The sequence below is a fragment of the Corythoichthys intestinalis genome, chromosome 4, assembly GCF_030265065.1.
Source record: "Corythoichthys intestinalis isolate RoL2023-P3 chromosome 4, ASM3026506v1, whole genome shotgun sequence".
In the NCBI taxonomy this organism is placed as follows: domain Eukaryota; kingdom Metazoa; phylum Chordata; class Actinopteri; order Syngnathiformes; family Syngnathidae; genus Corythoichthys; species Corythoichthys intestinalis.
Genome location: NC_080398.1, coordinates 2669329 through 2694904, shown reverse-complemented (window position 1 = coordinate 2694904; position 25576 = coordinate 2669329). Strand labels below are relative to the sequence as shown.

Sequence of the window (25576 nt, the reverse complement as noted above, 5' to 3'; positions counted from 1 at the left end):
AAGCAAAAGATAATCTTCTCTCATTCTTCCCAACGTTGCTCGTCACAATAGTTATAATTGTAGTGGAAGAGATGCCAAAGCTTTTGCCGATAAATAGTGCCGCCCCAATGAGTACCTGTGTCCACTTCACTCGCTTGTCTCTGCCTCTTAGCTCTCAGTATACATAAAACGGCGCCATTGTAGTCTGTTTGCGGCACTGCGTGAGTGGGTTGTTTGCGCATGCGTTAAATGAGTTAAATATTTTAACGTCATTTTTTTTTTAATTAATTACTGCCCGTTAACTCGATAAATTTGACAGCCCTAGTTACTATATGAACAAATTGCAACTGCAACATGCTATAAGGATCATTTGTTACTCTTTTTTTATTTTACGAATAAAAGCTTTCCCAAAATGTTTGGCTTTAACAATATCTTTTTTTTTTGGGGGGGGGGGGGGGGGGGGTCATTAGCTTTAGATAATATTTCAAAAATATCGTCGACTTGTTTTTATCCACATGTTAAATATGAATTAGAAAAGTAAGGGGGAAAGCTTTCTTTTTTTCATCAAATGATTAAAAAAATACATCATATCTTGGCATATCGCTATTGTGATGTAATATAGCCCATTATCTCAATAGTTTTTTTTTTCCCCTCTCATAAACCACTAGTTACTACTAATATTATTATTACTACATAATTAGGAATACGTTACCATGTCCTGTGCCGCTGTTGTCCACATCTCCAACGCAGATGCAGCCTTGGTCGAACTCCTCGCCTTCGCCGAGAGTTGCCGACCACCAATCCCGCGCCTTGAATAGAGACATCTAATTGGACAAAGAAGACACAATAAGATCATTTTTTGGTTCCAGGTAGGGTTGAAAAACAGCTAATAGCACGGGTGTCACCCAAGGGGGTAGATTTTGTCTCTACATTGGTAAGGACGATATAACAGCATAACCTGCATGTACAACTTTAGCTCGGGATGGGACATTAATAAGACCAAACAGATTGGGTCAACGAAGATCAGAGTTACATTTCTCATGAACATGAACCGAATAAGTTTGATAATTGATATGCTAAAGTAGGGGTGCTCATTACGTTTGTCACTAGTGTGGGCATCTTGCTGCACCCTGCCCCAATTTTTTCAAATTTTTTTTTTTTTATGTACATAGTTAATTATGATTATGTTGTGTATAGGCCTATGTTGTGCCGCGTGAGCAACATACAGTGGGGCAAATAAGTATTTAGTCAACCACTAATTGTGCAAGTTCTCCCCCTTGAAAATATTAGAGAGGCCTGTAATTGTCAACATGGGTAAACCTCAACCATGAGAGACAGAATGTGAAAAAAAAAAAAACAGAAAATCACATTGTTTGATTTTTAAAGAATTTATTTGCAAATCATGGTGGAAAATAAGTATTTGGTCAATACTGAAAGTTCATCTCAATACCTTGTTATGTACCTTTTGTTGGCAATAACGGAGGCCAAACGTTTTCTGTAACGCTTCACAAACTTTTCACACACTGTTGCTGGTATTTTGGCCCATTCCTCCATGCAGATCTCTAGAGCAGTGATGTTTTGGGGCTGTCGTTGGGCAACATGGACTTTCAACTCCCTCCACAGATTTTCTATGGGGTTGAGATCTGGAGATTGTCTAGGCCACTCCAGGACCTTGACATGCTTCTTACAAAGCCACTGCTTTGTTACCCTGGCTGTGTGTTTGGGATCATTGTCATGCTGAAAGACCCAGCCATGTCTCATCTTCAATGCCCCTGCTGATGGAAGGAGATTTTCACTCAAAATCTCTCGATACATGGCCCCATTCATTCTTTCCTTTACACAGATCAGTCGTCCTGGTCCCTTTGCAGAAAAACAGCCCCAAAGCATGAGGTTTCCACCCCCATGCTTCACAGTGAGTATGGTGTTCTTCGGATGCAATTCAGTATTCTTTCTCCTCCAAACACGAGAATCTGTGTTTCTACCAAAAAGTTGTATTTTGGTTTAATCTGACCATAACACATTCTCCCAGTCCTCTTCTGGATCATCCAAATGCTCTCTAGGGAACTGCAGACGGGCCTGGACGTGTACTTTCTTCAGCAGGGGGACACGTCTGGCAGTGCAGGATTTGAGTCCCTGGCGGCGCATTGTGTTACTTATAGTAGCCTTTGTTACTGTGGTCCAAGCTCTATGCAGCTCATTCACTAGGCCCCCCCGTGTGGTTCTGAGATTTTTGCTTACCGTTCTTGTTCTCATTTTGACGCCACAGGGTGAAATCTTGCATGGAGCTCCCAGATCGAGGGAGATTATCAGTGGTCTTGTATGTCTTCCATTTTCAAATAATTGCTCCCACAGTTGATTTCTTTACACCAAGCGTTTTACCTATTGCAGATTCAGTCTTCCTAGCCTGGTGCAGGTCTACAATTTTGTCTCTGGTGTCCTTCAACAGCTCTTTGGTCTTGGCCATAGTGGAGTTTGGAGTGTGACTGACTGATGTTGTGGACAGGTGTCTTTTATACCAATAATGAGATAAAACAGGGCCATTAATACAGGTAACGAGTGGAGCCTCGTTAGTAGACGTTAGACCTCTTTGACAGTCAGAAATCTTGCTTGTTTGTAGGGGACCAAATACTTATTTTCCACTAATTTGGAAATAAATTCTTTAAAAATCCAAAAATGTGATTTTCTGTTTTTTTTCTCCACATTCTGTCTCTCATGGTTGAGGTTTACCCACGCTGACAATTACAGGCCTCTCGAATCTTTTCAAGTAGGAGAACTTGCACAATTATTGGTTGACTAAATACTTATTTGCCCCACTGTATGAGGTTATGCAGCATCCCTCTATACTGCTCCACTACATTTTTCACAGTTTAATTCACGTTAGCAGTAGAACACACAAACAAAGGACACCTCTATGTTTAATGTTATTCTAACTATGATGCAGGTTGGACTTACAGTAGCAAAATTAGTGGTGTGTTCCCCACCTCCACAACATTGGCGTCTTTTTAAATTACTTACAGTGGCTGCTGCTGGCCAAAAAAAAAAAAAAAACTAATATCCCTGCTCTTCAAAAGGGGTGGAGGAGGCGGGATGTTTTTTGACATGTATTTCTGTTGGGGCTGCGTGAGTGTGAGCGTGCGTGTCGGCAGTGGGTCAAGTCATCAGCCAATGAAACGTGCGTTTGTGGGAGAAAAAAATGGAGCGGCACATTCAGCAAGGGAAAAGGGGTAAATTTAAGTTTGAACATAATGAAAATAGCTCACTTAATAATGGTAGGTTAACTATGAGAAGACAATATAAATGACATTTATAACTAAACTCATTATATCATGCATATGAGGGTGGGGACAATTTGAGGATCCTGAAAAGTTGCAAGTGTTATGTCCCTACCGTCTTTGGAGTTTAAGACTACATAGCATAATTTACAGCAGTGTTTTTCAACCGGTGTGCCGTGAGAGATCGTCAGGTGTGCAGCTAGAAATCCAATATTGCATTTCTTTTTTTTTTACGTGGTCAGGCGGAGATGCTGTAGGAAGGAAGCCAGGTGTAGGTAAAAAGTTCTCGGTCGTGTGCAGATGAGCGAGGTATTGCTCGTGTCGCGTTCATGAATTGCTCGGATTTTTAGCCATCAGCCACCTTTCTGTCCGTAACAATGTGGATCCCAGCTAGGGCTGGGCGACATGGCCTTAAGTACATATCACGATAAATTGAGCAGATTTACCTCGATAACTATAAATGACGATAAATTCGCCCAAGCGGACTGTTATATAATTTGAAAATTTGAATCAATGCATGGAATACAAATTAACCGTTTCTTGTTAAATTTATTTACCAGCTTTCAATTTAACAATTGCACATGCAGTCTAAACATTAAGTATTTTAAAAAAATCTTGTAAACAATAAGAATTCTAGTGTGAACATTTATCACAGCTTGTATGACTTGAAAAATGTACAACATTATAAAAATCAATATGACGACTGCGCAAACATGTTATTCTAACACAAATGACTTGCAGCTTTAACAGTACACTTCAGACAACTTTTTGGTAATGGCTGCTGTGACATAATTATTCAACACAAGTGTTTACTTCAAGGTTTCAGTTTTTTTTTTCCAGAACATTTTTTAATACATGCACCCCCGACACAGACACAACCAGATTAAAGCTGTATTGCTCTGATGCCAATCAAACATTTAAGATTTTATGATGGCAGAATAAAGCAAACACATACAGAAAAATAACTGTGGCCATTAAACGGTCATATTATATATAGGCTTCACTGTTGGATAATACTTCATGCTGAGTGCTTTACCATCATGAAAGCTTTCAGAGAAATCACAGAGATGCCAAATAACGTGACATAATGATTGCTACATGACGTCCGTGCCCAGTCCACTCATTAATTTCAACCGTTTCGACAAGGTTAGAGCCGCTATACGACTCTTTCACGTTCATTTGTAGCCGCTTTTAGCCGCTAGCGTTAGCCTGTGGCTTGGCTACCAGAAGAAAGCACTGAAAGCATCCTCTCCTGAAATCGTGAGAACCAGGGAGGACAGCGGGTGAAAGCCCGTTTGGAACCCGCCAAGAGTTTACTTAATGTCGGGTGAAAGTTTGGCGAAGCTAACTTAAGCCCAACTCAATCCCGTTTACTTGTTGCGTTAGCCGCTGGCGTTAGCCTACCGGGCTTCTGTTTGTTTGGCTTCCTGAAAACCACGAGACTCCATACGTAAGCACTGTCTGCTTTCTTAAAGGGGAATGAACATAGCCGAACAACACAGAGTCAAAGCGGGATGAAAAGACTATATTTTCTTATTTTATTAAATTACCGAATTTGCCGACATGGTCAAAATTACGTCGGTCATCGTGAAGAATTTCGGTGATGGTAAATTTTCGGTTTACCGCCCTGCTCTAATCCCAGCACATCTACTGTACATCATTTGATGAGACTCGTCAAGCGTGGTTTCCATTTTATCCATATGCGACGAGCGTCAATCCTTCCCCTGTCGTTTATTCTGACACATTGCAAAAATTGCGGTTTAAAAAGTTTGTTTTCATACCACAGTACACCTTTAAACTGGTAATTGGCATACATCTACTCGCGAAATTCCTTTTCTGACCTCTGTGACCTTTGACCTGTAATCACCTCTTCCATTTCTTATCACACACATATCCTGCCAATTTGATCATAATCGCTTTATTTGCCCGAGTTATCGCAAATTTCTTCCCTTGACCTCTGTGACCTTTGACCTCAACAACCAAATTTTAACAGCTATTGCTTAAATTTTTCGTTCTTGAGTTGTCTTGAACAAAAACATGATAAACAGAAAGAGAAAGTTTCACCTCCTGGAGAGAGTATCAAGGACATGATAAACATATAACTCACTGGCTGCCATTGACAACGATGAACGTCCAATTCGTTTAAACTCGGAGGACTGACAGTGAACAAACGTTCATTCGCTGCTAGCCTCCCCCAGTCAAAATGGCTTGGACGTCTAACATTGTCAATGGCATCGACAGATAAGCATTCACAGCCAATGAGATTCTTTAATCACTTCCTGCCACCCAGACACTATCAACCAATGGGAAGCAGCTTTAACAGTCACGTGAGCATCAAGCGGCTTTGTCTCCTGTCTGATTGCTGAGTGAGCAGGTGGGACAGGCAGCTAATCCAGCAAAGAGGCAAACTCAACACGACTTATTTTGCTCAAAAATACACGTTAAAATAACATTTTATGGCACAACCTCTTGTTTAATTGAACGAAAATAACAGCCGTTATTTTACCATACTCGAAAACTGTGTTATTATTCAATTACAAGACTTAAAATGACAGAAAACGCGTATTAACACATTCTTTCCAAGGTCTTTAAACATAACGCGTGAATTACTATCACGAATGTTCCCAATTTCCAATCAATTTTCACTCAAACGATATCCACATTTCCGCTTAAATTTTGAGGTACCCCGACCGAACGTGAGCATTTAAACACATTTCAGCACTAGAAATAAGTTTTGTGACTGACGCGTTCACTTCAAGGCGCGTTCAGGGATCAATTAGCTCACGGCTAACGCATTACCTTGAGCTTGGAAAGCTAGTTATTAGCTACCCACTCGGCGGCACGTTCAACAGGTGGCATTGCCGTCTTACCTTGTTTTCACAGAGGCGTCTGACAAGCCCGCAGGTTTGCTACTCCTCGCTAACTCCTAAAAAAAAAAATCACATTCGACTCTCTCTGGAAGCCATCGCCTTGTTGTCATGGCACTGACGCTTAAATCGGGAGGAGTATGGAGGTTGTACGCATGTGTGGGAAAGAAGTGGCTGATGGGAAATGAAGTTTTCAGCACGAGGTAGCGAAGCAACAGGTACAGTATAGGGAGATCATTTTCGATCAGATTAGATAGTTAATTAATACATTTTTCTTCTTTTTTATGGTTTACGATCAAAGGAATGATATGAGAGCACTATAATGTTCAACCATTTATCAGGCACTCATTGGCTGCCATTGACGGCACTAGACGTCCAATCCATTGGGACTGGGAGAGGCTAGCTGGCAGTGAATGATTGCGCTATGATTACTTTTTCCTGGCAAATTATGACTTTATTCTCGTAAATTACAATTTTAATCTCGTAGTACTGCATAACAACTTTTTTATTCTCGTTTTTTATGAATTTATTATCATGATATTATTATTTTTTTGGTAACACTATGACATTTTGTAATATCACGATTTGATTCTCAGAATATTACGTCATTAATCTTGATCATTAAATCATTAATCTCCTAAACTTTGACTTTAATCTCATATTACGATGTAATATTATGATTTTATTCTCATAGGTCTATTTTGTTTTCTTTTTATACTACTTTTGGTTCTAATATTTAGTCACTTATATACAAAATATTAATATTGTGGTCTGCATGACCCAAAAATCGATGTCCATGTAAACAAATGCTTGGTCTTTTTGGGATTAAATTTTGTACTAAAGTACTAAAGATTAGACAGACTGTGTGCAACTCCAGATTAACAAATGTTACACTAAATGCCTCCCAAAATGTCCCCCACGTCAAAACAGTTTAGCCTCTTGGACTATGCCACTTTAACAGAAATTGTGTCAAAATTAAAGCCCACAACATGCTGCCTTGACATCCTTCCTTCAAACTTTTTCAAAACTGTTTTTCATTGCATAGCCCCAGACATACTTCAGATTATAAATACTTCTCTCCAAACAGGAGAGTTTCCTCAGACTTTAAAAACTGCAGTAATAAAACCTCTCCTAAAAAAAACTAATCTGGATGCCTCAACAATTAGTAATTACAGGCCAATATCAAATCTGACGTTCCCAGGGAAAATTATCGAAAGGGTTGTGTTCGAACAGATCCAGACTTTTATGATGCAAAACAATCTTTTTCACTCATTTCAGTCTGGATTTCGGCCACAACACAGCACCGAGACCGTGTTTATCAAAGTCCTAAATGATATTCGTCGGAATACCGATGCAGGCAAATCATCTGTTCTGCTACTATTGGATCTCAGCGCCGCATTTGACACGGTTGATCACAACATACTACTCAGCAGATTGGAACAGTGGGTAGGGCTTACTGACACTATTCTTCAGTGGTTCACATCCTATTTACAGGATAGGGATTTTTTTTGTGTCAATCGGAAACTATCAGTCAGAACGAACCAAATTCCCGTGTGGAGTCCCTCAAGGATCAATTCTTGGACCACTCTTATTTAACATCTATATGCTTCCGTTAGCTCAGATAATGGAACAGTATGACATCTCCTATCACGCCTATGCAGATGACACACAACTGTACATTTCTGTGTCCCCACATGATTATAGTCCCTTAGTCTCCCTGAGTAAATGCATTAATCAAATCAATGAATGGATGTGCCAGAATTTTCTCCAGTTAAATGTGGAGAACACAGAGGTGATCATTTTTGGGCCAAAAAAAGGAAAGGTCAAAGATAAGCAGCCAACTTAGCACAATGTCACTTACAGCTACAAATCAAGTCAGAAACCTTGGCGTAATTATTGACTAAGACCTAAAATTTGATAGCCATCTAAAGTCCGTCACTAAATCCGCTTATTACCACCTAAAACATATAACCAGAATTAAGGGGCTTCTGACTCAACAAGACATGGAAAAACTTATGCATGCATTCATTTACAGCAGATTGGACTATTGCAACGGTATATTTACAGGTCTTGATAAAAAATCAGTCAGGAAGCTGCAACTAGTACAGAATGCTGCAGCCAGAGTCCTCACAAATACAAGGAAGCTGGACCACATTGCACCGGTTTTGAAATCGCTACACTGGCTTCCAGTGAGTCAAAGGATAGACTATAAAATACTACTGCTCGTCTACAAAACACTTAATGGCCTTGGACCAAAATACATGCTTGACTTGTTAGATTCCTATGAGACATCTAGACCCCTAAGGCCGTCTGGAACCGGTCTTCTGCATGTTCCAAGAACAAGAACCAAGCAGGGTGAGGCAGCATTTAGTTGTTATGCTCCTCACCTCTGGAACAAGTTACCCGAACGTCTGAAGTATGCTCAAACTGTTAGCTCTTTTAAATCAGGGCTAAAAACGCTTTTGTTTAGCACTGCATATCCATAACTGTCTATATATTTCAATCTACCTGCTTTCTATTCCTCTTGTTCTTATCTCCATTGCTGATTTCAATTATTATTAGTTGTAGTAGTTTGTTTTTTTATTTTTGTTTTATTTTTATTTATTTTTATTCTGTGATTAAATGTGATCTTTTGTCTTGTTTTTTACGTTGTGTTGATTTAAATGTGATTTTTATGATCTTCATGTGATGTAAAGCACTTTGAATTGCCTTGTGTTGAATTGTGCTATATAAATAAATTTGCCTTGCCTTGCCTTTTTTCATGACTAAAAATAGTCACTATCACAAAAACCCAAAGTTCCAACACAAAATGAATATTTTTGTTTTTGAAAAGGTTGAATAACTAAAAATAGATGGATAAATTCAGAAATCATCATTTTCAATTACGTTTTTTATGTTTGTTTGTTTTGTGGCACATCCCCTCGTCCCTTCCCTGAAGGGTGGTTAATGGGAACGCATAGTCCGGTGGACCGCCCTGAGGATGACGGTGGCCCTTCAGTCAGGCCTGCAAGGCTGGGAGTGAGCCACGCTTGCTCCCCCCGATTGGCTAGGGCAGTCATGGGGCGGCCATCGCACAGCATTTCCACTTTTCTGCAGGACTCACCTCACATTGCTGAGTTGTGTACGCTCCACCCTGCCTAATCATGTCTCTCCACTTCCTCCTTGGTTATCAGGCCCCCCCACATGGTGTCCACGGGCATATATAATTAGCTAACGATAGCACCACTATGGCAAAGTGTTGTAATAATCTATTCCTTGTTGTTGTTTGTTCTTCTCCTCTTCTGTCTGCGTCCTTCCTTTTTGTCCTCCCGTCACTCCATCATTTTTGCTGCTTTCTTTAGAAGTCGACGTTTTTTCCCTACATCGGCCAATTAACAACAAAAATCGGCAGATTAAAAAAACTATTTTGATCAGGCATCTGTGTCTCTGCCTGACAGTAGCAACCCAGAAGAACCCCGCAGCAGCTTGAAGGCAGGCTGCAACAGGAAGCTACAGGCTTGCCTGTTATGTAAATATTGTAAGATTTTTTTTTACTTGCAATCATTTGCATGAGAGAATATGCGGTGTTGCTTTAGCCTGTTAAGGTGTTTACTGAGTGATCCTTTCACTCTAAATTAGGGCTGTCCCAAACGACTAATTTCGTCCCGATTAGTCAGCTGACTATTTTTACGATAAGTCGACTAATCTAATAATTTTTTTTTTCTTTTACTACTTTAATAATGACATTTTTGTTGAGGCTTATTAATTCACAAAAAACATTTTGGAACACCGAAATTCTTTATTAACGTATAAATAAATAACATAAACATCAATAATAAATCACAAACAATGAGGTCAAATGCTGCTGGCATTAACTAGTGCAAAAAAAAACGTAAACACTGTGAGTTCACCTTTTTCACAGGAGTCAAAACAATTCTTACTCTTTTTGTGGTATGTCATTGTCTATATTGTTCTAAATGTTAAAATGAATTGCAATGTCCCAGACAATCATTTTCAGAATACTTTGTGTGAGTCCAGATGCTTTTTCTGGTGTGCATGCCGCATTTTTGGGGGAGGAGGAAAACTGTTCAACTTGTTTGTTTTAACCTGATAATAGATAAAGCAGAGGGCACACTGAAATATTACCACAATTATTTTGAATGAAAGGCACACATAGTCACAGTAACAAAAATTAAATATATAGTATTATTTTTATAGTATACTACTATATGTAAAACTTAAGAATATTAAATAACTAACATTAGTGCAGTCATGGATTACAGTAAGCAGGCCAGTGCTGTGTTTCCATATATATTTTTATTACATTATGTATATACAGGATATATGTATATATTTTCCCCTACTGGGAGCATCCATGATCCTAATAAATTTAATAATACTTAAATGAAATATTATATAATTGTTAAAGATGTCCCGATCGATCGGATCCCGTCATTTTCAAAGTATCGGAATCGGCAAAAAAATATCGGACATGCCTTTTTTTTTAATATATATATATTTTTTAATTAAATCGTTTTCTAATTGTATTTAACGTTACAGACAAAATGTCTTACACTCATCCAGAGTCTTTAGTTTTGGCTTAAAGTAGGGCTATCAAATTTATCGCGTTAACGGCGGTAATTAATTTATTTTAAATTAATCACGTTAAAATATTTATCGCAATTAACGCATGTGCTGCACGACCCACTCACGCGTTGTCGCGTTCAATCTATAATGGTGCCGTTTTACCTATATATAGAGCTAAAAGGCAGCGTAAAATGAATAGAGTGAATTTTGGCAGTCTTTGGAGCCTTTTTTTAATTGGCTACAGCCTTACAATCCCTCTCTCAACAATTAGAAATATCGTAGGAAGCAATGTGGGGAAGAAAGGTAATAGTTGATCTTTCTCTTAAGACCCTATGTTATTTCCCAACGCAGAGAAGATATATCAATTGGTGCCACTACGCACAGTCATGGTTGCACTTCCCATCATGCATTTGGGCATGGCTACAGTATCATTTACTGAAAGCTCAACAAATACACTAGATGGCAATATTCAGTCACAATATACAAAGTCACATTTATCCTTTAAGAATTACAAGTCTTTCTATCCGTGGATCCCTCTCACAGAAAGAATGTTAATAATGTAAATGCCATTTTGAGGATTTATTGTCATAATAAACAAATACAGTACTTATGTACTGTATGTTGAATGTATATATTGGTCCGAGTTTTATTCATTTTTTTCTTAATGCATTGCCAAAATGTATATGATCTGGAAAAATTATCGGGAATGATTGGAATTGAATCGGGGGAAAAAAAAAAAGCAATCGGATCGGGAAATATCGGGATCGGCAGACACTCAAACTAAAACGATCGGGATCGGATCGGGAGCAAAAAAACATGATCGGAACAACCCTAATAATTATATATATATAGATTATATTAATTATTTTATTAAATAAAAATTTGCGTTGATAAGACGCACATCGTTGGTTCATCCGATTTCCTCCTCAGGAAGGCGGCGGCGTGCATAAAAACACCAAGAGGCGTCGGATGGCTTTTTATCAGGGTTTGTATATTAATACAATAATAATTATTACTACCTTTCTTCCCCACATTGCTTCCCACGATATTTTTAATTGTTGAGAGGGGGATTTTAAGGCTTTAGCCAATTAAAAAAAGGCTCCAAAGACTGCCTAAATTCACTCTACTCATTTTACACTGCCTTTTAGCGTTATATATACCGCACTATATTTTCGCACTATAAGGCGCACCTGACTATAAGCCGCAACCCACCAAATTTGACACGAAACGGCATTTGTTCATAGAAAAGCCACACTGGACTATAAGCCACAGCTGTCCTCACTGTGTCTGTCATAAGACCAAATGAACCACCATGAAGCTTTGAACCAATTAGCTGCAAAGCTTCATTGCTTCATTTGGCCATCAGTGCTTCTTTGGAGGAGACAGTCAACTTCTGCTGCCACCTGCTGTCAACACTGTTGTTGTCCAACATGCCTCCTAGCATGCATTGCAGCGCTACAGATGTAAATAACAATCAAAATTGTTGTTGTGTGCCAATTATTTCTTCAGTTACTGTCACAGTTGTTTTATTAATTGCTACTTGTGGTATTTGGTAAAACTTTTTTTTTGACAGTGGTACCCTAAGACTGCCATTAGACATCATATCATATTTATGACATGACATTGTCATAAGCATTAATGAATGCTTATAACAGATGTCATTTAGTGTCATCAGGCAAATTATCTCACTTTTGAATGGATGTAGATGGTCGAAGATCCAAGCTTGACATAAATGGAGTTAGCAACATTATTTCCCGGATGACACTTAATGACATCTGTCATAAGCATTAAGTAATGCCAATGATAGTGTCATGTCATAATTATGACTGTCTTATGACAGTCTTATGATGCTGCTGTCAAATAAGTGTTACCTATTAACCCAAACAAATCAACAAATAAGCCGCACTGGACTATAAGCCGCAGGATTCAAAATGAAGGAAAAAAGTAGCGGCTTATAGTCCGAAAATTACGGTAGGTAAAACGGCACCTTTATAGATTGAACACGTCAATGCGTGAGTGGGTCGTGCAGCGCATACGTTAATTGCATTAAATATTTTAACGTTAACGCGATAAATATGACAGTCCTACTTTAAGCAAAAACTAAAGACTCTGGACGAGTATAAGAGATTTTGTCTGTAACGTGAAATACAATTAGAAAACTATTTAATTTAAAAATATATATATATTAAAAAAGGCATGTCCGCTATTTTTTTGCCGATTCCGATACTTTGAAAATGACGTGATCGGACCCGATCGATCGGGATGATTAATAATTTACAATTACAAAACATCTTTAATTTCAACATCCTGAAAAATTGGTAGTGTTTTGTCCCTACCGTCCGTATGCAAACCTACGCCCTCGGTATAAATGTTATGACAACAATTTAAAATTATTTAGGCTATACTCAGCACAGCACAGCACAGGAAATTTCCCACATAACCACAGGTGGGATTTACAGTAATGTACAGTCTAAATCACACATGTCCAAAGTCCGGCCCGGGGGCCAAATGCGGCCCGTGGTCCAATTTCATCCGGCCCCTAGACTTAATAAATTGGTCAGCAGTACTGCTACAAGCATATGAAGTAGCTTACACACTAAATGCTGCTCCTCATTTACCCACTAAAAGGCAGCAGCACTCTAAGCAACATTACCACATGTGACCCTTTACTCCCAATTTTCAAAAATGGCGACAATCAACAAAAAAACAAGTTGACTGCAACAGCTGGCACTTCAAGAATAGGTGGAAACTGGACTATTTCTCCACTAAAATATGCAACAATTGTGTGTGCCTCATTTGCAAAGAGACAGTCGCTGTTTTTAAAGAGTTCAATATGAGGCGATATTACCAAACAAGACACGCTGACATGTACTACAAGATTACAGGGTAGATACGTAGCAAGAAATTGAAGCAACTTGAAGCTAGTTTAATTTCACAGCAGCAGTATTTCGCAAGAGCCCGAGAGTCGAAAGAGAACGCCACAAAGGCTAGTTGCAAAATTGTTGAAATTATTAATTTAATAATAAAGCAAATGTGACACACAGAACGGCTTGCTAAAATTTGCTTTGATATATTGTTCTACGTAAAGGATGTCAGCCAAGGTCGGCCCCCCACATCGTTACCACACCAAATCTGGCCCCCTTTGCAAAAAGTTTGTGCAGCCAAAGCCCGAATTTCCCATAAGGGTACTAGCCTTTTGCTCCACCTGTTGGTGATCCACCTGGCTAACTGCTGACGCTGTAGCTGGCCTCCACACCAGGTGGTGCTGAACCTGGCCAGTTGCTGCCACGGTAGCACCCTACTGCCCTGGCTCGGCTGGCTGTCAGTAAACCTGGCTAGCTGCTGCAGCGCTAGCTCCTTTTCTGACTAGTTTTGAACCATCTTTCTTCGTTTATTTTTTAAAGACAGTAAATGCAACTGTCTTTTTGGCATGTTGAAATACCGTTTGATCCTGGTTTCTTGCTCCCTAGATGCCACAAATTTCCAAAGTTTTTGTTTTTCTAAATTTCACACGAGAGGTGTCGGATCGTCCCAAATAAGTCCCGGAACACAGGGAGGCCAAAATCAGGAGGTGCCGGATCTTGTTCCGGCAGGATCTGACACAAATTAACCCCTGTCCGAATCGTTACCAAGTTCGAATCAGGTGTGTTAAAGAAGGGAAACATAGAAAACAAGCTTGATTGGTGCTCTTGAGGACTGGATTTGAGCACCCCTGCTCTCAAAAGCTGAACAGCTCCCAAAAAAAACAAGAAAAAAAATGTAGGCAATGTTTAGTAATAAATTGCCATGGTATCGGATCAGTACTCAGTTTCAGCTGCTCCTCAAAATCAGGTGAAAAATGTTGTGATGTGTGTGCTTACATCTTAAAATATTAGATTTCTACTGCTTATATACGTTTAAATAACTATTAATCAGACAACCAAAAGTAGGGCTCGTCCGGGATTTGAACCCGGGACCTCTCGCACCCTAAGCGAGAATCATACCCCTAGACCAACGAGCCACATTCCTCCTTCGATTCCATATTCATTCTATTTTTTCTCCAACTCCTTCCATCTGCCACATATGCATTTTCCCACTCATCTGGAAGTACTTTACAGTTTTTGCGTTTTACTGCCGACTAACGGCCATTCAGTGAACTACAAAAAAAACAACAACAAATGAACACTCATGTAACGTCATCATAACATTGTATTTTTTTCCACACCAAAAACATAATCTGCTTATAAAAATACAACACATAACTCTAATTATTTCCACACAAGGTCCACAAATACAGTATGACATTTTCCCCTGTTTCATAACTTTGTAAATAGATTTGCTTCCTTCTATTTCTTCAGAAAAGGCAACATGCAGGTGATAGCAGCACATGTAAAACAATATAAAGATGTAGAAATTTTTGCAATTTGACGGCGCCGGACGTCCAATCCGTTGGAAGTGGGAGGGTGGCAGCGAATTAACGGATTGGACGTCTACTAGCGCTAAACTCATTGGAAAATTTCGTTTGTAAGAGCTACGTAATTAGACGTCTATTCACGTCAATGGCAGCCAATGCATTGGAAACAAAACAAAACAGGTTAAACTTTGGTGCTTTTAAAAAAAATATTCAATTTTTTTAAGCCAACAAAAAGATGTAGAATAAAGTGCTTCTTCTAAGCGGTGTGGGTTTCAAAATTCCGACGGTAAGTGAAGTAAACATGGCTTTTCCATTCATTCTATGGATTTTCACACCTATTTTAAAGTGCATTTCCTCCAATTCATTTTAGTTTTCTTTAGATTATTTCAAATGTCCGAAATCTCGGTGCGTACTGTTCGTGTACGATCTTGGTATCGAGTGTAGTTCTTGACTTGTTTTCTCAAAATGGAGTGAGAGTAGGTCACGCAAACAAACAAAAATATAAAACAATTTGAAGAGTACGCTTTAAAAGTGTCCGTTAGGGAAATGTACAAAGGCTTTGTTGGAAGAAGGTGGTCCGAGGAGGGAGTTATAGAACTTTCTGGAGGATGGCGTTGGGCACTTCCAAGGTCTCGTCCTTGACCAGGACGATGTCGTAAGAGTCCAAATATTTGTCCAGACGTTCCTCCACCTGCCGAGGGGCAAACAAAACCAGCGTGGAAATATTATAACAAGTGTAATGTTAAAAAAAAACAAAAAAACGTTTAAAACATTTAAAAATTAAATGAAATTTCTTAAATTTTTTGATAAGCATTCACTTACACTTTTTTTTTTTTTTTAGCTTTATTTAAAATATAATCAATGTAATAAAAATACATAAAATATTTTTACAAATCCATCTTCAAAATAGATAAACATTTTTTTAAAAAAGCACTTTTATTTTACAAAACCAAAAATTAATCAAGAAAATTATTTTAAAAATTGCACTTTTTCTAGATTTTACAATTTGGTGAAATATACTTAAAAAAAAACGAGAATAATGAATGAATAAAAATTATTTTTTTTAAATGCATTTACATTTTTTCAAATAATAAAAATACATTGAAGTAAATATTTTTTGTTGATTATATATTTTGTATTAAAAATAATGAATACATTATAAGATTTTTTTTTAAAAATGCAAAAATATTTTTTTAAAAAATGTATATTACAAGTACATCCTTTTTCACATTAAAAATATAGTTTTTATTAATATGTAACCCACTTAACAGAATAGATTAGAATAATCTTTATTGTCATTGTACAATTACAACAACACCATTAAAAGTGCATACACTTAGATTTTTTTTTCAAAATAGAAAAATTTAAATTTTCATAAATACATTGTGTTTATTATTGTATTTACTAGTGCTGCGCGATGTAAAGGTTTGTTTTGAAAGTGTTTGCTTTTATTTGTATTGATTTGGGTGGATACACTACCCTCTCTAGGCAACAGTGAATATGACATAACTCATTTAACATGGCTGAATCCAGCTGCTCCCTGTTAAGACCCGATAAGGTAAGTTTTAGTTTGAGCTCATGTTTTTTTTTAAATGCATTGGTAATTTACTTCATAGGTATGTTTAGCTGTATTTTGTGGGAATATGTTTTTGAACGATTTGTTAAGAGCATTGTAAAAAAAAAAAAAGTTAGCGTTTTATAGCATTTAAGCTAGCGGACTTTTGCTATGCAAATTAGCCAATTGCTCTTTTGTTGTACTGAGATCTTCCTGTATTTATTTTGTTTGAGCAGTTTGAGGCTAAACTCAGGTATTTTAATTTTTTATGTTCCTAATCAGAATACACAAACTAACTAGTTCATAGATTAATCGACTACTAAAATAATCGATATTTACATACAGACACACACACATGTATATACACACATATACATATACAGTGAGAAAAATAAGTAGTTGAACACCTGCCATTTTGCAAGTCCTCCCACTTAGAAATGATGGGCGGGTTTGAAATGTTCATGGTAGGTGCTTGTCCGCAAAAAAAAAAAAAAAAAAAATCCAGAAATCAGTGTATGATTTTTTTCACAATTTATTCGTATTATACTGCTTCAAGTAAGTATTTGAACACTTGTCTTTTAGCTAGAATTGTAAGCCTTAAAGACCTGTTAGTCGCCTTTAAAAAGTGCACCTCCACTACTCCACTTGAGAATAAGTGGAGTGGAGGTGGACTTTTTGAGTCTGACTTCTTGACCTGTTTGAGGCAGTAACTTGCATATAAACACTAGGCCTGTCGCGATAACAAATTTTTGTGTGAGATAATTTATGAAATAAATTATTCCGATATGCGATATTATTGCACCTCCCAATTAAACAAATTACAATAACACTGTGAGAATACAGTCTATATTAATAGATCACGTACACCCATTTAAACGCAATGTTTACTCTTAAATTCAAAAATACTTTTTAAGAAATCACAACTAAAAACAATAGACCATGCCTCTTTTAAGTAAAACAACAATATTAATACTACACAGAAACACAGAATAAATAAAATGTGTTTTTTTAAGAAATTCCACTTAATAATTTAAGCATCTAGCAAAATGAAAACTTTTCCCCTCATAGCTTCTGCTATGGCGTTCCATGTGTAATACAGTGGTACCTCTACATACGAAGTTAATTCGTTCCAGGAGCTTGTTTGTAAGTCGAAATGGTCGCATGTCGAGCAGGATTTTCCCATAAGAATACATTATAATTCCATTAATTCGTTCCACAGCCCAAAAACCCACACTACATCCTTAATAATTACTGCTGTTACTATTGCATATAGCAATTACAAAGAGCAAAACAAATAAAATAAGAATAAAAATCAGAATAACAATAATATAATAATAGCAATAATAATAATAATAATACAGTACAGAACCTGTAGTAATGTAACGAATCGGGTTCTAAAGTGGCGGACTTTTTTTGCTCTAACTGAACGCACCGCGGGGCTGACGGTGAGCAGGAGAGCGTTATTTTACTTTCGGTTTTGATCCTGGCGTCAACAGCAGTGGACACTTGGCGAGTTGATGGAATAAATGATTAGAAACCTGATGAAGCTGGCGATTTCTTTGGCGATGTTACCACAATAAAAACTGTCACCTTAACTTATAAAGACTGGCCAACGGAGGAGGACCACCGGCCGAGATCGACATTCTACGGCCCTATTGTCGACCCAGTTCATGGATGTACACACCATGCTTATATTTTGCTATTATTTACACCTTCATTTCAATGGTAAGCATCACCTTTTCTTTTTTTTTTCTCTCCACCTGCACTAAACTAAAAAATAGCCGAAACCATCCGGCGGGCTCCGGCATGGCGGAGATGGTCCGCAGTCAATCCTGAGCACTGATGGGACCGGTATACGTTGAACAATAGGATATAATGGTAACAAATGGGCTCCAGCGCCATTTTTTGCCAGACCCAGAACAAAAATGCATTTTGCGTAGTTGGTAACAAGGAAGCCGAACTTTTAACAGCATGTCAGCCGCACGCGATGAATCGCAGCGGTAAAATTACCGCCTTCATTTTTATTTACCGTGCGATAAATGGAATTATTGCATATTGCGACAGGCTTAATAAACACCTGTCCACCGTATAGACCCTACCCACGTGACGTCACAACTCCGCTCTCCTGAATGGTACCGCCCACTTGTCCGTCAAAACATAGTGTTAACCTGTTACGGCTACGTACATTTCTCCTATTTACGGCGTGTTTTTCTGCTCCTTAACAATAATAATCAAAATGGTGAATGCGTGTGTGGCTGTTGGTTGCACTAACAGAGAAGATGGAAGGAGAGACTTGAAGTTTTACCGTATTCCGAGGGATCCAAAGAGGAGAGCGAAATGGACGGCTGCAATTCGACGTGAAAACTGGGCACCAAAAAAATCACCACAGACTATGTAGTAGTCATTTTATATCCGGTAAGATGCATTTAAGATATACTTAGAGGGTTTTGGGCTGACAAATAACCACAATTAAGATCATTGCGAGGCTAATCGCCGACAACATACAACGTAGTACGACATAGTTTCAAATTCAAGAGGTTTGTGACTTCCCTTTCTTCCACCATCGTTATTTTTTGAATAATATTTAGCTGGTACCAAGTGAAAGAAACTGGCCTCGTCTACGGGGCTGACAAATAACCACAATTAAGATCATTGCGAGGCTAATCGCCGACAACATACGACGTAGTACGACATAGTTTCAAATTCAAGATGTTTGTGACTTCCCTTTCTTCCACCATCGTTATTTTTTGAATAATATTTAGCTGGTACCAAGTGAAAGAAACTGGCCTCGTCTACGGGGCTGACAAATAACCACAATTAAGATCATTGCGAGGCTAATCGCCGACAACATACGACGTAGTACGACATAGTTTCAAATTCAAGATGTTTGTGACTTCCCTTTCTTCCACCATCGTTATTTTTTGAATAATATTTAGCTGGTACCAAGTGAAAGAAACTGGCCTCGTCTACGGGGCTGACAAATAACCACAATTAAGATCATTGCTAGGCTAATCGCCGACAACATACACGTATGTATGTAGTGAGAGTGCTATCGCTAAACCATATAAACATTAAAAGCCTTAACTCCATTGACAAATGACATGAAATACATTAGACTTGACAGTGGATGTTAGCAATAACAAAAGATTTTGAATTGAAAATTTCCTAACTCACCTTTCCAAGCACAAGATAGATTCCTGCCGAATTTTCGTGGACGAGGACCTGTTTCACCCAACCAGCAACGAAGTATTTATAAGCCTCCAAGCTCTTGAAGTTTTTCAAATTTTCGTGAGAATAGGCTGATTTTGTGTGGACAAGATAATTGTAAATATCAGCGTAGCAGATGTCAGGCAGACAGGGCGAAGACAGTGGGTCGAAAAACATCGATTTGGGCATCAAATATGGATCTGGCGACTGTATAGAACGAAGCTTTTCCACATATGACGGACAAGTGGGCGGAACCACACAGCAAACACGTGGTTTTGTGACGTCGGTGGGTAGGGTATATATACCCAAAGAGCTGTCCAAAGACACCAGCTCAATTGCCAAGCAGCTTGATCATATAAGATCCACTGTTGGAGCAATTATTAGAAAATGTAAGAAGCTAAACATGAGTGTCAATCTCCCTCGGACTGGGGCTACACGCAAGATCTACCTTGTAGGGTCTCAGTGATGAGGAATCAGCCAAGAGCTACACTGGAGGAACTGGCCAATGACCTGAAAGGAGCTGGGACCACCATTTCCAAGGTTACTGTTGGTAATACACTAAAACCTCATGATTTAAATCTATGCATGGCACAGAAGGTTCCCCTGCTTAACCCTTTAACACCGAACGTGTCGGATGCGACACGTTTACGCATATCATCTTTGAAGCCTCGTAACGCTGTAATTACGTCACCCACGTGCCTGTGGTTGGTCTCGTTTGAAAGTACGGAAGTTGATGTCCACACCAGTTTTTATTTGAAGTCAATCGACAAAGTAAAACGGGAGATAATGTCATTTGAGTTTTATTGTTTTATTGCACTCATAAATATGCATTAAAACGCTGCATGGACCATGTGTCTATCTCCATATTTCCATCATTTCTTGTCCTTTTTCAAAACCGTAAGCAGCACAAAAGACTACATATTCCAAGAGCCGTTGTGATGTCAAGAAGGAAGAACCTAATGTGAACATTTTTAATAAATTGACGAGCAAGGCACCAACTAAGGGAAGGGAGACACGCGTAGCAATCAACGGCCGGTTGGATTCAGCGAGCGACTTTGAAACGTGCAGAATGAATCGAAAACTAAATTTAGCGCAAGCTAATGCATTATTTCATTAACTCAAGGAATAGGATGAGCTATATTTGTCATTCTTTTCCTCGGATCTGTCGACGTCTCGGCGAGTAGAAGTGACAGTTGCGCGCAAACGGCGGATGAGTAGGCTGTGTGAAGTTGTATGTGACGCAGTTTAGTGACATGTTCAAAAACAAACTTTATTGAGTCCGCAATAAATAAATAAATAAATAAATAAAACTTTATTGGGTCGCATGCCTAAAAAAATGGAATTGAACTGAACAACTTGTCAATATTTTTGAAAATACTTATTTTTCAATGTTTATTATTTTCTCTTTACTATGAATCTTTTCAATTTTTATATAGATGTGTGTTCGAGAAGCTGGATTGCATGTACATATATACCTTTACTAAGGTGATGGGTACAATACCTAACTTCACAAACAGATATCCTCCAAACCCTTTTTGTGTTGGATAATATATATAATTTTTTTCTCACATTTTTACACTGTATATAACATGTTTTGACCATAGTATGTGTGAAGGCCAAAAACGCCTAGGACCATAGCTGCTGTTTGTGTTGAATTGTCAAACATAAAACTATTCAATCTTATTTTTTTCTATTGAATGTTTATCCTAGCAAGTTAAATAAAAATTATCAAGCTTCAAAACGGTTGGTCGAGCATGTTGGTTGTCAGTGGGACTTCAACATTACAAATTTAGAAAAAAGATTTTGGGATTTTTTTGTCTTTTTGGGTCCAAAATGTGGATTAAAGTTGGTCAGTGAAGAAAACAACAGTTCGGACATGAAGTTCAAGTTATCCTGAAAAAAGGGACCCAACTTGGCCATTGTGAAAAGTTTTTTCTTTGAAATATAAAGGCAACATCAAAGGCATGCAAATTCGGCCAAAATAGGCTTAGGTGTTAAAGGGTTAAACCAGCACATGTCCAGCCCCGTTTTAAATTGGCCAATGACCATTTGGATAATCCAGAGTCATGGCGGGAGAGAGTTATGTGGTGTTTGAAAGAAGAAGAATGATGAGTACCATCCCAAGAACACCATCCCTACTGTGAAGCATGGGGGTGGTAGCATCAGCTTTGGGGGTGTTTTTCTGCATATGGGACTGGAATACTGCACTGTATTAAGAAGAGGATGACCAGAGCCATGTATTGTGAGATTTTGGGAATAACTTCCTTCCCACAGTTAGAGCATTGAAAATGGGTCGTGACTGGGTCTTCCAACATGACAATGGCCCGAAGCAGACAGCCAGAATTACCAAGGAGTGGATACGTAAAAAGCCTATCATAATCCTGGAGGGGCCTAGCCAGTCTCCAGACCTAAACCCAAAAGAAAATCTTTGGCAGAAGCTCAAACTTCAGTGTTTCTCAGTTACAGCCTAGAAACCTAATTGGTCTAGAGAAGATCTGTGTGGATCAGTGGTGCAAAATCCCTGTTGGAGTCTGTGCAAACCAGGAAACATTTGACCTCTGTAATTGTCATCAAAGGCTACTGAAGCAAATATTAACACTGATTTTATCAGCTGTTCAAATACTTATTTGCAGTAATACAAATAAATGGATAAAATTTCTGGATTCCCCCCCCGATTGTCTCTCACAGTGAACAAGCACCTACCATGAAAATTTCAAACCCGCCCATCATTTCAAAGTGGGACAACATGCAAAATCGCAGGGTGATCAAATACTTATTTTCCTCACTGTATATACACATACACACATAAACATAAGTATATACACAAACACATACATATTCATTACTTTTTTTTTTTTTTTTTTTTTACCTTGTCATTAAGGAAGCCGACCTTGAGGATGTTCTCCACGTTGGGCACGCCGTCGGCCATGCTGAGGTCGCCAAGCGAGTCTCCCATCAGTATGATGTTGCAGTTCTCCTTCAACTGCTTGAAGTAGTCGGTGTTCCGCAGAGCGCCGTCGTGCTTGTTGTACACGTGGATCAGCTCGCCTTTGAAGCCCCGGAGGACTCCCTGAATAAACAACCGCACGCAATTTAACACAAAAATTTTTTTTTGTTTTTATTAGAAGGCGCGTATAGTCTCGAGCACTCACTTTGTCGTCAAAGTCCATGAAGTTGGACACCACCTTAATGTTGGGGTGGTAGACGCCCGCCTGCCGGATGATCTCCTCCAGGACGTCACCCAGGCCTGCCGAGAAGATGAACACGGGTACGTCGTGCTCGTGCAGACGGTCGAAAAACTGTTCGAAGCCTTCTCTGCAATTTAAAAATAAAATTTAGGTTAGTGAAAAAATGAGATCATTCCACCTAAGCATAGTATGATTTGGTTACCGAAGTGCGGCGTCGGACTCTCGCACCACTTGTGGCACTTTGTCCTTTTCTATCCTTTGTTCCACTAGAAGTGAATGGGACTTAAAATACCTGAACACACAGATGGGACATTAAATGAGTTGCTAACATTAACTCAGTTGCTGTGATTGACGGCAATAGATGTCAAATATAGTTGGCACTGAGAAAAGTTGGGCAATTAATGTTTTCAAAATGATTTGTAGAAAAGATAAAAATGTACAGAATATTTACTGTTTTTTTCCCCGTCCATTTTTACTGATTTATTTTTACAAATAAATAATAATAAAACATTTAAAATAAATAAAATATTCTATTTTTTTGTTTGGTTTTAAAGTTAAAACTATTAAAAAGAAATCAATTAAAAAAAATTAAAATTAAAAAAAGGTATTTAAATTTTTTTAAAAAATTAAAAACCTTGAAAAAAAAAAAATTAACAATTCAAATATTTATTTTCCTTTTTCCTTTTTAAGATACAAACACAAAGCATCACAGAATATTTTTTCATTTTTTATTCCCCAATTTAAAAAAATACTGAATTTTAAAAGATGAAAAAAAAATCAAAAATTTTTCAAAAAAAAAAAAAAAAAAATCCCCTTTTTTCTATTTAATACAAAAACATAAGGAAAAAATACATCCAAAATGTACAAATTTAATAAAACTGAATACTTGATTTGATTACTGCCCCCCAAAAAATGGACCAAAAAAATAAATAAAAATTTAAAAATCATTTGTAGTCAACATAAGATAAAAATTTAACGAATATTTAAATTTTTTTCACTGCCGTTTTTATTAATTTATTCATATAAATAAATAAAATAACAATTTAAAATACAATATTTTAGTTTTTTTTGTTTTTAAGATTAAAAATATTAAAAAGAAATCAATAAAAAAATACAAAGTAAAAAAAAAAAAAGTATATTTAAAGTTTGCTTTTTTAATTTAAAAAAAACCTTTGAAATTGAATAAAATTAACAAATTAAATTTAAATGAAATGAATATTTGTTTTCCATTTTTAATTTATTTTTAAATAAATACGAATAAAATAATCACAGAATATTTTTTTTTTCCCTATTAAAAAAATTTTGAATTTAAATAGATGAAAAAAAATCATGTATTTTTTAAAAAAAGTAAAAAAGAACATTTTTAAAAACTTTTTTCTTCTTTTTTGCTATTTAGTCTTAAAACATTAGGAAACGATTTGAATAAAATTTACAAATTCAATAAAACTGAATACAATATTTGATTTGCACTTCTTAGTGCTCCCCCCACCCAGCAAAAAATGGGGAAAAATAAATTAACAACTAACATCAAAAAAGAATATTAAAGAATATTTTGTGTTGAGAAGCTCAAAAAGGAAGATTTAGACCTACATTTGCTGGCCTAAATTGACAGCAATAGACATGCAATCCATTGGGAGTGGGCGGGTTGGCAGCGAATCCCTCCCACTTCCAATGGATTGGACGTCTACTCCAGTTAAACTCATTTTAACTAAGTTTAGTGGACATTTAAAAATGAAATTAGACGTCCATCGCCGTTACAAAGCAACTCACCACTCCACCATAAAAGGGTACTTCTCCTCCATGGTGAGATTTGGGTCTATCTCAATGGGATAGTACTTGTTCTTGAGCTGCAGCAGCTTCTGACGACACTCCTCCGACACCAGGTGGCAGTTTTCCATGATGTCTGGAAGCACCAACAAACACGCGCCGCTTAAACATACGCTAAAAATGTGAGATTTAACAGCTGATTTTATGAAGCAGAACTCACAGTGGCACGACGGACATCGTTTGCCGTTGATGGCAAATTTGCTTAGCGTCATGTCGAAGTCGGTGATGATCTGAAGAGCAAACAAACACATGAATATCAATATTTAAACATGAAGGCAAACTTGAAAAAACAAACAAACTAGACACTCAAAGTGTTTATTAGTAGGGCTCAGGGGTGCTGGAAGCCACTCACAGCACGGGGTGCTGAGGATCTTATTTAGTTCTTCCCCATCCCAAAAGAGCTGTTTCAGTCCAAATTTGTCATGCTGGCATGTTTTCTCCATACAAGCCGTGCACAATGGCAGTATACACACATGCTGGACAGTTTACGTATTACTACTAGGCTACTACAAAGACAGCGTTCTATTTCACAGACAGTTTGTGTTGGAGTTTTTGTATTGGAAATAAAAGCGCCAGTGTATTATCATGCAATTTGAAAACTAAAAGGTCCAATAAGCCTCGGTTTAACGCCCCCTTTTCACAAATAGCGCCTAATTCAACGTTACCCAACAGACATGTTTGGTGTGAGTCAGTTGTGTTAGCTCGCTCGTTTTGATGACGTC

General features: G+C 37.8%; 2 protein-coding genes and 1 non-coding gene across 6 annotated transcripts in view; all 3 read right to left on the bottom strand.

Moving 5' to 3' along the window:
- The window catches only part of LOC130914459 (protein PTHB1-like), a 233758-nt gene extending 227524 nt beyond the window's left edge, over nucleotides 1–6234 (bottom strand). For all 3 annotated transcript variants that reach the window (XM_057833669.1, XM_057833670.1, XM_057833671.1), the window contains exons 1-2: nucleotides 6122–6234; nucleotides 692–803 (exon numbers count right to left, since the gene is read on the bottom strand). In XM_057833669.1, coding sequence (XP_057689652.1) covers nucleotides 692–803 — 112 coding nt within the window. In that variant the 5' untranslated portion in view covers nucleotides 6122–6234. The remainder of the gene's footprint in view (nucleotides 1–691; nucleotides 804–6121) is intronic.
- An 8378-nt stretch (nucleotides 6235–14612) lies between these two features.
- trnap-agg (transfer RNA proline (anticodon AGG)) lies at nucleotides 14613–14684 on the bottom strand. The gene has a single exon. It is a non-coding gene; the product is annotated as a tRNA-Pro (tRNA).
- A 150-nt stretch (nucleotides 14685–14834) lies between these two features.
- Nucleotides 14835–25576, bottom strand: part of LOC130915146 (cytosolic 5'-nucleotidase 3) — a 37356-nt gene continuing 26614 nt past the window's right edge. The window contains exons 3-8 of one of the 2 annotated variants that reach the window (XM_057834949.1): nucleotides 25015–25084; nucleotides 24798–24930; nucleotides 23230–23319; nucleotides 22992–23154; nucleotides 22709–22909; nucleotides 14835–15768 (exon numbers count right to left, since the gene is read on the bottom strand). In XM_057834949.1, the coding sequence (XP_057690932.1) occupies nucleotides 15667–15768; nucleotides 22709–22909; nucleotides 22992–23154; nucleotides 23230–23319; nucleotides 24798–24930; nucleotides 25015–25084 (759 nt within the window). In that variant the 3' untranslated portion in view covers nucleotides 14835–15666. The remainder of the gene's footprint in view (nucleotides 15769–22708; nucleotides 22910–22991; nucleotides 23155–23229; nucleotides 23320–24797; nucleotides 24931–25014; nucleotides 25085–25576) is intronic. The other variant, XM_057834947.1, reaches the window with a different exon arrangement.